The sequence below is a fragment of the Erithacus rubecula genome (genome assembly GCF_903797595.1).
Source record: "Erithacus rubecula genome assembly, chromosome: 5".
In the NCBI taxonomy this organism is placed as follows: Eukaryota; Metazoa; Chordata; class Aves; order Passeriformes; family Muscicapidae; genus Erithacus; species Erithacus rubecula.
In genome coordinates, this window is record NC_136687.1 from 4,254,496 (window position 1) to 4,267,577 (window position 13,082).

General features: G+C 44.9%; 1 protein-coding gene and 1 long non-coding RNA gene across 3 annotated transcripts; one reads left to right on the forward strand and one right to left on the reverse strand.

Moving 5' to 3' along the window:
* Window positions 1–1,024: 1,024 nt before the first annotated feature.
* Window positions 1,025–9,048, forward strand: CD8B (CD8 subunit beta). Of its 2 annotated transcripts, XM_079307396.1 has the most exons (5): window positions 1,034–2,866; window positions 5,144–5,491; window positions 7,371–7,466; window positions 8,069–8,158; window positions 8,476–9,048. In XM_079307396.1, the coding sequence occupies exons 1-5, from the start codon at window positions 2,821–2,823 to the stop codon at window positions 8,514–8,516; spliced, it is 621 nt and encodes a 206-aa protein (XP_079163522.1). In that variant the 5' UTR covers window positions 1,034–2,820; the 3' UTR covers window positions 8,517–9,048. The 2 variants fall into 2 exon arrangements, with proteins under 2 accessions (XP_079163521.1, XP_079163522.1); XM_079307395.1 differs by lacking the exons at window positions 8,069–8,158; window positions 8,476–9,048 and having other exon boundaries at window positions 1,025–2,866; window positions 7,371–8,044.
* A 1,031-nt stretch (window positions 9,049–10,079) lies between these two features.
* Window positions 10,080–13,082, reverse strand: LOC306802824. Its single transcript, XR_013774483.1, has 2 exons — window positions 12,682–13,082; window positions 10,080–10,748 (listed from the first exon to the last, which is right to left on the reverse strand). It is a non-coding gene; the product is annotated as an uncharacterized lncRNA (long non-coding RNA).

Below are 13,082 nucleotides of genomic sequence, written 5' to 3' on the forward strand. Positions count from 1 at the left end.
AAGGGAAAAAATGTTCACACAGTTGCTGGAGCCCCAGGGAGCTTCAATCCTGCATCCCTTCTCCCCCAGAGCAGCCCTTATTTCTATATACTGCAGTACTGGCTTGTGTTGGACTGGCCTGGAGGCTGAGTAGCCTTCTCTGAGCCCCAAAATCAGTCCTTTTAACCTAAAAAGCACAGAGATAATGTTTTTTCCTCTATTTTTATGGTAGCTGTTTTCTCTAGCCTGGAATTTACAGGCCAGCTGCAATTAACCCCCTCTGCAGTATGGGAGTTTACAGAGATGAAACCCCAGCCAGGTCCTGCTTCTAGGCTCCAAACCCTGTTCTTTTACACCAATGCTTTGCTCCAGCCCTCCAAACAAACACTTTACTGCAGGAAACTCATAACGGGGGGGGGGGGGGTGGGGGGGGGGGGAAAGAGTAAAAAATGCAGAAAAGCTGGTGAAAGCACCAGAAATTAACAGAGTGGTGAGGTGGGCAGGATACAGGCTGGAAAAAGGAAGAGGGGCTGTTTGCCACTAGGATGTGTTCACAGGGAGCTGATTGGGCTGAGGACAGGGATGGTTGTCTTTAATTTCAGAAAAAGAACAAAATCCCCCTAGAAGTTGTGTAGCTACCTAGTACAAATACACCAAAATTCAACTATTCCCCCCCAACATGGCCCATCCATGAGCCAAACACTGGTGATTAGGAGCTGCTATTCCTCAGCAAGGTCACCAACAAATCTTGCTTGTGAGAACAGATAAAAGCATCTTACACCCTTCTTTCCTCCCATTTTCTTCCCAGGACAGCAGCCCCAAACAATGTGGGGATGTTGTAAACAACAGCTGCCTCCTGCACGTTCACACAGTGCTTTGATTTTTGTTGGTGATATGCTGCCAGACAAAGGTATCTCCCCTCCAAAATGTTTTCTTGTAGGAGCAACAGCCAGTCCTGAGAACAGCCTGGCCACTGGTAAACAGCTCCACTGTGTATAAACAGCAATTTTTTAAAAATTCCATTTAATCCATGTTGCAGTACACTATGTTTTTACTTTTCATGTGTTCCTTTTTCTTTCCCTAAAGCTGCTATAATGTCCTGGGGAATCACCCCAGTGTAACACCTCCATATCCAAGGCTGTAATGATGGCAAAAGCCACCTTTGGGAAAAATTCTTGTCCTGGCCAGGAAGCCAGAAGTAGCTCCAGGTGACAGCAGTGGGAAAAGTGGGACAAAACCATTGCAGCAGCTGGGGATTTTGGGATCAGCTCACAGATTTCATCACAGGGATGAAGGGAAAATTCATTTGCAGTGGCATTTCTAATAACAAGCACTTCCTGACCCCTGTACCTCAACATAAAAAGTGTTTCACCTCATTCCAGGGAGGGCCCAATCTCAGTGTGATGTGAAACAAAAGAGGACAGATGAGCTGAAGATGAGGACAGCAGAGGCAAATGTTGCTGCAACCCACATCAAGGGCTCAGGTCTCAAAATGAGACCTTAAAAGCATTTGAAATGGGTTTGGAAACATTAGAATTACCTTCTGCCAGGAAAGAGTTAAGGAGCAACTCAGCCCACCCTAAAGTTTAGCAGATGAGTCTTTGTGGCAAAGATTTTGCAACTAGCAACCCGCTTCGAGCAGGAAATTAATTTAAACAGAAATGGGGAGAGGATGTGTTACAGCAGCACGGAAAAATCTGGTACAAAATGGACCAAAAGCTTGCAGTGTACAAGATGCAATATTGTTTTTCCTACTCATCTGCCAGCTCAGCTCTGGGGGAGGTTTCTCAGTGCCCCCATGTGAGATTCCCTTTCCTGGAGAGATGCTGGGGCATTGTAAGGAACACAAGCATCTGCATGAGGGGGATATCAAAGAAAACTGAATTTCACTTGGCAGCCAAGAGGGCAGCAAATAAATAAAAAAAATAATTTCTGTTTCTTTCCCAAACACAAAAATGTTGAAGACTGCTGGCACCAATTCATCTCTGTAATTTCACCTCATGTACTTGTCTTTGAATCTTAAACCCCAAGTGCTTCAAACCTCTTCCTCACAGACATTTCTAAGTCATTCTGATATTTTATCATTTAAATATTTCTGCCTATAAGCCACATGCTGTCATAGCTACCGAAGCAGCACATGCTGTGAGGTGGGGAGCCCCAGCAGAATTTCCTCATTTTTGTGGTTTTTCAGCCACAAATTTGTTTGAGGTTTCTTGCTCTTGATTTCAAAGCTTTCTGTGATGCCTCACATCTCTGCTTTATGTTGGGTTCGTCTGGTGTTAAGCATTTTCCAGAGAAAAACACCTCCTGCTATAAATTTTGCTGAAGAAAACACCACCACAGATCAAATTGCACCTTTCCCTTGATTGGAATGTTGGTTTTTTATTTCAACAGGGAAAAAACAGCCAAAATTCATGTTTTCCTGCTTTTATCTTTAGGCCACGCTCCTACATTTGTAACTTTTTGATAGGATAGAAGTAGATTAAAAGAAGAAGGAATAACTAGGTGGTGAACTAAGAAGAAATCATAGTTAAAAATCAGTGATTTTTCTTGGTTTTGCTTTTCTAAAGGGGGTTTAAGGGTAGCCTGTGAGGTGCTGGAGGAGAGCACAGGGCTGCTGCCCTGACGCACTCTTGGGTTTGGGGCTCGGCGCAGAAGAAGCTGCAGGGCTGAGGCTCCAGGTGCTGCTCTGGCAGAGGCTCTTTGGCAGCTGCTGGTGAGACATCTGTGCAGAGAGGGGCAAGGACTTCCTGAGGTGAAGCCAGCCCTGCCACCAAGAGGTGACAGTGAGTGGAGAGGGGGAGCTGGCACAAAACCCCTCCGGTCACCGCGTCCGCCACCATGGCCCGGCCGTGGCTCCATCTCTGCATCTGCCTCCAGATCCCAGGTAAGGACACGTCTCTGAAGGGATGAGGGCACCTAAAATCATGCTGGAGCCTCTCCTCCACTACACCCTAGCAGCTGGATGATTAAATACACCATCACAGGGTATTATTACCTATTTCCAATAATTTCGGATCATGCTACTAATAACGGCTTAGGTTTTGGTCAGCCCTGAACCAGTCAGGAAAGGGAGCAGGTGGTTGCTGTGGTTCCTCCCAACTGAAATGGTCTATTCTGTTCTATTCTATTCTATTCTATTCTATTCTATTCTATTCTATTCTATTCTATTCTATTCATGTTTCAATGCATGATGGTAAACATCACGGAGTTTTTACTGCACCCTCAGTGCAGATGGACTGTAGGAAGCTGCTAATGGAGAAGTTAAAATAGCTCCTCTCTCCACTGCCTGTGTAACAGATGATAAACATCCCATCAGATTTTCTAAATCACCCAAAGACTGAGAACTTCCCAAAGGCCACAGCTGGAATTAGTGTATTGTAAAACCATTCTGCCTTACAGGGTCTGATATGTTATAGATCTGTGAATTGGGGAGCCCACTAAGAAAACCTCAATAAATGAGAGTTTGCTTCACCCATACAAAAGGAAAAGGGACCATATTTAAGGTGCTGCAGGCTGGCTGGCCAAGCACTGTGATTCCCCATGGACCCCCTGAATATACACCAGGAAAGGGAACATTGAGGTTTGGGAGTTGAAGGTATGATGGAGGATGAGTTTTCTGCTCTGTCTTCATCCCAGCTCACTCCTGGCTTGACCACTGGCACTGAATTGAGATCTTCCAGAATCACTTCTTATCTTTTCTGATTTATATAACAGTGTCTCCAACATGTCAAGGATAAGTTTTTCATGGAGAGTTATGTCTCCCGTGCCTGACGGAGACAGACCTCAGGGAGACCCTGAAGCCTCCATGTGCCATGGCCACACACATTTCATCCTCTAAAAAACCACACAGTGGACAAAATTTGAGAGAATTATGCTTTAAAACCTTAGAATTATGTATTTTAATGATAAGGAGACATTAATGTTGTCACAGAGCCAGAAGATGTGGTAAAATGCTACAGCTGCTGTGCAACACTTGAATTTTGGCATTGCAATGTTAGTGTTCTTCTTCACTGGCAGCAATGGGGTCACTGGTGTGGGGACAGAGGAAGTCTCTGGACCCCTGTCAGTCACCTCTCCTCTGCCTGTCTCAGTGGGAACACAGAGGCATCAGGACTTTGTGCCACATTAATGGCTTTAGATGTTCTTGGGTCATGCCAACCCATCCCCACACCACTGGGTTAACAGGACTGCATGAGGCTGAAAAAAGTGCTGTAAGCAACTTCAGGATTTTGAAGAAAAATAAATATTTTAAAGTAAAAAAAAGACAAGAAATAAGCATATTATTGAACTTTTTGCAGAGCTTTAAACACGCCTGGGAAAGAGATGGGGGAAGCAGGAGCACCCTTATCTTCAGAGGGCTGTTTTTCACTCAGAGTATCTGCAGCTTTGCTGAACAGCAAGGATCACAAGTTACCTGTTTTCCTTTCCACAAGGACACATCCTCGCTCACACAGACACCCCTCACACCTGCCTGGGACAAACAAGACTTAGATAATTTCCACAGAAGCTGCAAAGCCCAAACAGGGCTTTGGTGATGCCAAGCCAAAGCTTTGAACCCCACCGCTGCCCCTCACTCCCTCTCCTTCCCCATGTCTCAAAATCCCTTTGAAAAATATTATTTTCTGAAAACTAATATCAAGTTGGCTCATTCTGAGATGTTTTGCACATTGTTTGGTCTCTTTTTCTGCCCCTGAGATGTTTATTAGTGTTGCATCTGTTAGAAGAAGAACCTGGCAAACCACTTAAGGGGCACAAAAAAATTGTTGAAAAAAGGGGTGAAATGTCTGAGAAATGAGAAGGTAAGGAGGGCAGGAGAGGGGCATCCATAAGAGCAGGCAGGGATGCTCTTCCCAAGGAAGAGTTCTGAGGACACCTTCAAAACCATCCCTCCATCCCTCTCCCTACCAGTGAACCTCCACCATAGATGAGTGTTTACAGAGAAAAGTCTGTCTGTATAATTTGGTTTTGCTAAAACAATAGCAGGAGAATCCAAAAAGGCCTCGGAGGGAATATGGAAGCATCCTGATGAAAATGCTCCTGTTTCTCACTCATGTGACCTCCCCATGGTCTGTGTGCCTTTTAAACCCATAAAGAAAATCTGGACTTTGCATGAAAAATAATGAAATTAAAATAATAACTGGATATTTCTCTTTTTCCTTAGGTTTGTATACAACTCTAGTTTTAACCCAGAATCCAGAGCATATCCTGGCCCAAACTAACAAGCAAACAGAAATCCTCTGTGAGCTGAAGGAGCGTACCAGTGTGTACTGGTACCGCTGGAGCCAGGAGAGGCAACACTTTGAGTTCTTGGTATTTTCCAACACGCTGGGCAAAGCCACCTACGGCACAAATGTGAGCCAGGACAAGTTCAGTGTCCGTGAGGCGAGGTCCCACAGCTCCTACAGCCTGCACATCAGCCACCTGCAGCCCTCAGACAGCGGCACCTACTACTGCTCCATCTCCCAGTCCTCCCAGCTCCTCCTGGGCACTGGGACACAGCTCACAGTGGGTAAGCAGCACCCTCGGGGTTCCAAAATGTGCCACCACTGGGCTGTGGTGAGGTGCCCTGGGAAAGGGAGGATTGGTTTTTGGTAAATTCTTCCCAATTTGGAGTTGCAAGGTTGGGGTTCTGGGGTTTTTTCTGAAGAGATCTATGAGATGGGATAAAGCAGAAAACACAGAAAATAGCTAAAATTTAGGTCAGCTTCATGTGATAATCCTTTTGCCATCAGCAGTTGCTCTGCTGTGGGCATTTGAGCACAGCATTGAAGCTGTGCTAAAAGCACAGCTTTTAGGAGCTCTTAGGAGCTGTATCCTAAAGCACAGCGCTTTAGCATTTCCAGGGTAAGACCTGATATTGCCATGTCCTGTGTTTTTTCTCATTCCCTGCTGTACTTTGGATGAGAGGCTGGATTTGTGCCCTGCTCAGCTCACAGGTCCTTCCATGCCATAATTCTTCCTCACCCTCACTCCAAGACAAGAGCAGCATCGAGGCCAGAGAGCATCACCCCTCACATCTCTGGGGTGGATCTGATGGCAGCTTTCAAGACCACCCTTCACAAAAGATACTGAAATGGGATTTATTCCTCAAAGCTCACAGCCCACTATCCCTGGGGAGATCCAAACAGAAATAACAGTTTTCTGCAGTTTTCTGCAGGTGTCACAGGAGCAGAGAGGCTTTACAGACATCTGGGTCATACAGAAGCTCTTTTCAGCCCGTTTTCCTTTTGACCACAGAGCAGTAGCTGATGCAGAAAAACTAATGTATTTGAAGTGGGATTCAGCCTCAATTTTTTTCAGACTTTTAGGGAGACAATTAACTTATTTAACTAAGATACAAACATCTTATTTAACAGAAATGCAGCTACAGCTTCTGTCTCTAAAGCAGACCGAGTGTCCTAGTTTTGAGGGGTTTTTTTTGCAAATATACTCTGTACCTTGAACTGGATGAGAAATCCCTTTTGGATTCTTGCAGGCTCAGAGAAAAGCTGGTTTAAGATAAAGAAGAATTGTTTTTTTAACAGCAGAGGACATATCTCTGTGCAAAACATGAAAAACAGGCTAGAAATGCAGCTTGATCAAGGACACAAATTAAAAAGCAAACAGCAGCAGGTGCTCTGGGAGGACTCAGGCTTTGCTGGATATTTTCTTTTTTTCCTTTTCCTGATAAAACAAAATGTCTTTAACTTTATTTTCCCTAAGTCTATTACAATGTAAGGAAAAAGTTATCCAGATAAATCTCTGAGCCCTGATGTCTCATCTTTTCCTATAGTTTCTATAGGAATTTACACCCTGGATAGAAGCAGAAAAAAACTGTTTTCAATCACCTAAAATTTTGAATAAATGTGGTTTGAACAGTCAGACATGCAGCTATTTAATGACAATACTGGCATATTTTCCTGGCCAACTTTATTCATAAAAGAATATCTTCCATTGTAATTCAGATGCACCATAATAAATCCTGCCCTCATTTTATCAGAAAAAAAAAAATCACATGTTGAGCAAAGATTAGAGCAATGTGAATAAGGAAAAGATCCAGGGAAGCCTTAAAACATTCCAGTGCTATAGAAATCTCCTGATTTTGTGCAATGCTGGTGAGATGATGCTTGGCAGCAAATGTCACTTAGGGAAGTTCGGGGATTTTCCCCGCATTAACCTTCTCCCTTCTTTACCTGTTTCATTGTTTTATTAACACTTTTTAAAGCTCTTGGTAACTTCTGTGATCCCCAAGAGGCTCAGGTCAAGCTCACCCCTCTGAGTGACACAGGGGGACACTGCATGGGGCTTGTTGCAAGTGCCAAACGTCCCAGCCCCTCTTGCCTGCACTTGGAGATCTCTGCTGCACTCAGTGCCACACTGACCATCCTCTTCTTCTCCTTTTCCCCCAGTTGATGCTTTGCCTCTGCCTCCCAAGACCACACAGCCACCACAGCCCAAAAAGCCTGTGGTGTGGATAACCAAAAGCAAAGCTGCCAGCAGGGAAGGTATGGCACTGTCCCAGCTCAGGCTGCCTGGAAAAGGGGGTTTGCTGAGCTCTTGGGCTCCTCAGGGCTCAGCTGGAGCTTGTCCTGGGCTGGGGGCCACCACAATGTCACCCTGCAGGAATGAGTGCCTGGGTCCAGATAGACCCACTGCTCTGGATAGAGCTGACTTCTGCCTGTAGGAGGGATTCCCTGGGATATCCACAGGTTTAGGGGCCAGGATGCATTTCAGTTTAGGTTATCATGACCTCAGAGCTAAGTTCTCTGCAATGCCTTTTTTACTGTGAGGGGCACTGAGCACCAGAACAGCCTGCCCAGAGAGGTTGTGGAGTCTCCCTTATGTAAAAATATTCAAAAGCCAACTGGGCACAATCCTGTGCTACATGCTCTGGGATGATCCTTGAGCAGGGAGGTTGGAGCAGCTCATTGTGTGATTCTGTGATTCTGCAGTGCATCCTTCAAAGGATACCCCAGGGTGATGGTCACATCCTCCCCCTCTCCTCCGAGGGCCTGCCTTGCTTTTCTCCCTTCCCCTCCCCACACTCCATCCCCCAAAGCTGCTGGGGCAGGGTGGTGCCAGGTGCTGAGTCCTCTCCCCTCTCCAGGTCTCTGCAGTCCCCTGGTCTGGGTCCCCCTGGCTGCTGGTGTCCTGCTCCTCCTGCTGGGGCTGATCCCCAGTGCCCACCGCCTCTACCGTGAGTATCTGAGGGTGCCAGCCTGAGGGGACAGCCCAGGAGCATCCTGAGGGTGCCAGCCTGAGGGGACAGCCCAGGAACATCCTGAGGGTGCCAGCCTGAGGGGACAGCCCAGGAGCATCCTGAGGGTGCCAGCTCTGGGATAGCCCAGGAGCATCCTGAGGGTGCCAGCCCTGGCACAGCCCAGGAGCATCCTGAGAGTGCCAGCCTGAGGGGACAGACCAGGAGCACCCTAAGGGTGCCAGGCCTGGCACAGCCAGGAGCAGGATGGGGAGCTCTCAGGGGTCCTGGCACTGATGGATGCTGTCTCTTCCCAGGTCTGCGCCGGAGGCTGTGGCTTCGCATCCACAGGCAGTAAATCCCAGCAAATCCCAGTAAATCCCAGTGTCTCGGGCAGGCAGGGAGAGTTCACAGAGCCTCCCCTGCACGAGGCTGAGCACTGCCTGGACATGACCCAGAAAGGACCTGTCAGGAGACAGATGTGGGCTTGCACCACAAAACAAACATTTCTTTCCTGCAAAACACCATTACTTAAACATTTTCCTTGACACAACAGCTGACAAAAGGACAAAGCTGGATTCTGCAGCATCCTGAGCACTCCTCAAAGGACACTGAGCAGGGAAAACACCACTGCAGGCTCTGCACAGGGGGAAGGAGCTGGTGTACCAAAGGAATTCAGATGGGTTGGAACTCTGTGAGCTCCTTGGCTCTCCTCTGTGTTCATCTGTAGGACAGCACAAAAGTGATTTTTTTCCCCTCCTGTTAATACTAATTGATAAAAATTTGATACTGAGCACTCTGAAAGCAATCAGCAGGGATGGGGCAGAGGCAACTTGTGAAGACCCTGTGCAGGTTTATTCAATACCAAAAGTAAATATATCACTCAGTTATTTTGTTCTACAAGCTGGTGTCTTTTGGTCCTACTTGGGGATCCCTATGGCCTCCAACCAAGAAAGAGTTAAATCAGAACAAAAGCTCCAGGGGTGAGCAGATCTGGGAGGGTGTCTTCTCCCATGGGAGACTGCAAACAGCCAGGAGTGGGAGAGGAAAACCAGACAAAGCCATGCACACAAGGCCAAACACTTGGCACAGCCTGAAGGTCAACAGCACCTCTGAGAGCAAACAGGGGCCCCCAGGGGCTGGCCCTGAGCCCAGGAGCACAGCATGGGCAGGGGGAGCACAGCATGGGCAGGGGGAGCTGCCCTGAGCCCAGGGGCACAGCATGGCCAGGAGGAGCACAGCATGGGCAGGGGGAGCTGCCCTGAGCCCAGGGGCACAGCATGGCCAGGAGGAGCACAGCATGGGCAGGGGGAGCTGCCCTGAGCCCAGGGGCACAGCATGGCCAGGAGGAGCACAGCATGGGCAGGGGGAGCTGCCCTGAGCCCAGGGGCACAGCATGGCCAGAGGGAGCACAGCATGGCCAGGGAGAGCTGCCCTGAGTGATGCCTGCCTTTGCTGAGCCCCAGTGACACCCCTGTTTGCTGAGCCCCCAGTGACACTGAGTGTCCTGAGCCCTGTGTGACATCCCTGCACGAGTGATGCCACAAGCAGGGAAGATCTCCCCAGGGATGGTAACAAGGCTCAGCTGCTGTCCAGGGCTCCAAGGCAGAGCTGGGGCTGGAAATCCTGCTGAGCACAGGGCAGCTGTAAGAAAACCCCTTTGAAACTTCCCATGAGTAAAGGCTTATTCTTTTAACAAAATAAAAGGTTTATTCTTCCATCTTCCTGCAGCTGCTTTTGAAATTCCAGCTTCTCACACTTGAGGTGTCCTGACCTTAATGCCCACACCTTGTTCAGCTCTGCCAGTTCAGGCAGCACAGGAGATGAGCTGCCAGGGCTGGGGCTGGGCAGCAAACACAGCAAAGAATTTGATCAGTTTCTGAATTCCCCATAGTCTTCACTTTTCCTTTGTATTTGAGGAAAAAAAAAATTAATAATTAAAAAAAACCAGCAGAACCAAAACCCGCTCAGACTCCACATCACCTGTGTGCAGTGAAAACAGAGAGGACAGCAGCACCCAAAGATATTGTCTGGCTTGTTGAAACACAGGTTTGGGCAGCTTACCAGTAGAAATTATGAAAAAATTATAGTAATTTCTATAATCATCAATAGAATGTTTTAGATAGTGAAACTGGGAGAGGTTTTGACAGTGGGTCTCAAAATTGTGAGAGCTGATAGATAAAAATGGATTTCCATTTCATAGACTTTTTTTCCACAGAGCATAAATAAGCACAAAACAGAAACATTAATGAAAATATGCTGAGAAAATTATCCAGTTCCCTGATATCTGCAACTTCTCTGCTGGGAGCACAGTGATGATGCCAGCCAAGGGTCAGGGATGCCATGTTCTGTCATGGCACGTTGTTTCCAACTTGAATTTTAATGGGAAAGTGTTTCTGTGCATATCTGCTAACAGCATCATCCCTGGAGAGAGATAAAGGTAGGTGCAGTGTCCATCACAGTGCCACTTCTGCCACCATGTCCTGGCACATGAGGGTCCCTAATTTATTCCTTGACTCCTTCCAATAATGATCAGCCTTCTCCTGTCTCCCATGGTCACCATCCTTCCTGCAGCCAGGAACAGCCATACCTAGAAGGAAAAATAATGGGATTTTATATATATATATAACCCAAATGCCTTGCTTCAAATGTAAATAAACTATTTCCTTTTAAATGACTAAAGGAGACACCACAAAATTTGGACAAAGACAAAAGGACAAAGAGGGTCTTGCAGATGTATGGGTTCAAGTACAAAAGTTAACCTATATTGTGCTCATTTCCACAAATCATTGGGCAAGGGATTGTAAGAGAGATCAAAAATTATATGTTGCAATAGTCTGGTTTATTATTACTGTATTGCTTTTATATTTTATAGTATACATATATATATTTGATATAGAACATGTTATAGAACAGGTATTGAATATTGAATATATACTATATAAACTATATACAAAGAATATATATAATACCTATTCTATATTATAAAAACACAATGCAGTTATTCTCTCAATGAACAGTGCAGATCTTGAAAGCATTAAAATATTCAAAGGACATAGATACTGAGCAGAAACTCAGATACTTCAGGCATTGCAGTAAATAGTCTTTGTGGTTTTATTACAGTTCTGTAAATGCCTTTTTTTTTAATTGCTGGTCTTTACAGAATATCTCAGCTGTTAATCTAATATTGGAAGAGCTCAATCTTTCTTTACTCTTTTAAAGTGCTCATTTTTATGTGGATGGTCTGTGTTTTTATGATACCAAAAAGTAAATCAAATCAGGTGCAGTTAAAACCATTCAACTGAAAGCAAATTATTGACATGAGAGTTAAGTTATCTCTGAATTTAAAGCTCCCAGTCCTAAATTGCTGAGTAACAGTGAAAGGCTGAATAACACCTCTATTAAATTATTCAGCTTGAAATCTGTGCAAAAAGAAAGGAGATACATTATCCATGGGTGCTGTTGAAATTCCTCCAGATTACCCTCACCCAGAACTACTCTGTGCACTGTAGTTGTTAATTAAATATGTTGTCCTGGCAGGAGCTATTGATTCACAGCAGGATTTCTAAGAATTCAGGTCAGATCTGTTAAATAGGAATTTCGAAATGTCTTTTTCTGACACTGTATAAAATCAGATGTGTCCCAGAAACTGCAAGGAAATCCCCAAAAAAAGGTCTCTAAGAATAAAAAATTTACCTCCAGGTAGCATGAGTATTTTTTGCCCCTGTTTTTCTGGACTTCAATAAGCCAAAAATAGCAATGTGTTAAATTTCTGGTTTACATAAAATTTTGTAAGAAAATTGTTTTTAAAATATATTTTTCTAATTATTGTTTACTATAATTTCTGGATATTACAGTATATATTATTTGCTGAAATAACAAGTACTTGTGCATATCAATGTACCTATAATGAGTGCACTTGGTGAGATTTGCAGCTTCTCTGGGATTATAAACAAACACTTGTTATTCCAGCATTCAAGTGGAATACATACTGGACCAAGTAAAAAACAAATTTGTATATAAAAATGAATGTAAATGTATATAAAAATAAATATATTTTGCTCTTCTACTACCTTGCTATGAGCAAGGGTAATTTGAGTTCATACATCAGTGGTTCTTTCACAGGAAGCAAAACTCACCTAAGCTTTAAATGTTTGCAAGGTGACAGGAGCCTTTACATTCCTCCCTTGGGTATTTGGGTTTTTCTGCTAAAGTTCAACTTCTCACTTAGCCTTTAAAATACATATGTATGAAAGAGCACTGCATCACACTTTTGAGAGAGAGAGTATCATTATTGCTATTTACACATTCTGATCTAGTTAATAAATAAAAAAAAAAAAATAAAACACTCAAAAAAAAAAAAAAATCCCAGTGACAACATCAGCTCAGGATCTTTTCTCTGCCAGGTACATGTGCTGCTGCAACAGGGATCTCATACAGCAAAATTATTTAATTCATTTACTATAAAACCCCCAAACACCTAAGATGAATCACTCAGCTGGAAGTCAATAAGCAAAGGAAACCTGATCAGATGGCAAAGCCCTCTCCATCCTCTCCCAAAACTCCTGGGATTGGAGGGAACTCTCAGGCAGCCAGGTTGACACAGGCACCTCTGAGTCTGTCTCCTTGGCTTTTTTGGGGCCCAGCAATGTGTTTTGTCTTGCCCTGGACTGAGCCTCTGCATCAGGCAGCAAAAAACTTGATCCAGGAGAAATTTTGAGAAGTTTTGCAATACTGATTTTTTTTCCAAGGGCTTGAGCTTTTCTGGGGAAAAAAAAAAAAAATTGGAATTCCCTCCTCAGAGCATTGGGAGCAATGGACACCTCCAGAGAAATGTGAGGACAAGAGGAAATGGCCTGAAGTTGTGCCAGGGGAGTTCTAGATCAGATATTAGGAAAAATTCCTCCACTGAAAGGGCTGTCAG

Bases quoted from the DNA above. Each gene is read 5' to 3' on its own strand.
- CD8B (XM_079307395.1), top strand. From the start codon at position 2,821: ATGGCCCGGCCGTGGCTCCATCTCTGCATCTGCCTCCAGATCCCAG. The intron at 2,867-5,143 runs GTAAGGACACGT...CTTTTTCCTTAG, and splicing joins CATCTGCCTCCAGATCCCAG to GTTTGTATACAACTCTAGTT. The intron at 5,492-7,370 runs GTAAGCAGCACC...CTTTTCCCCCAG, and splicing joins TGGGACACAGCTCACAGTGG to TTGATGCTTTGCCTCTGCCT.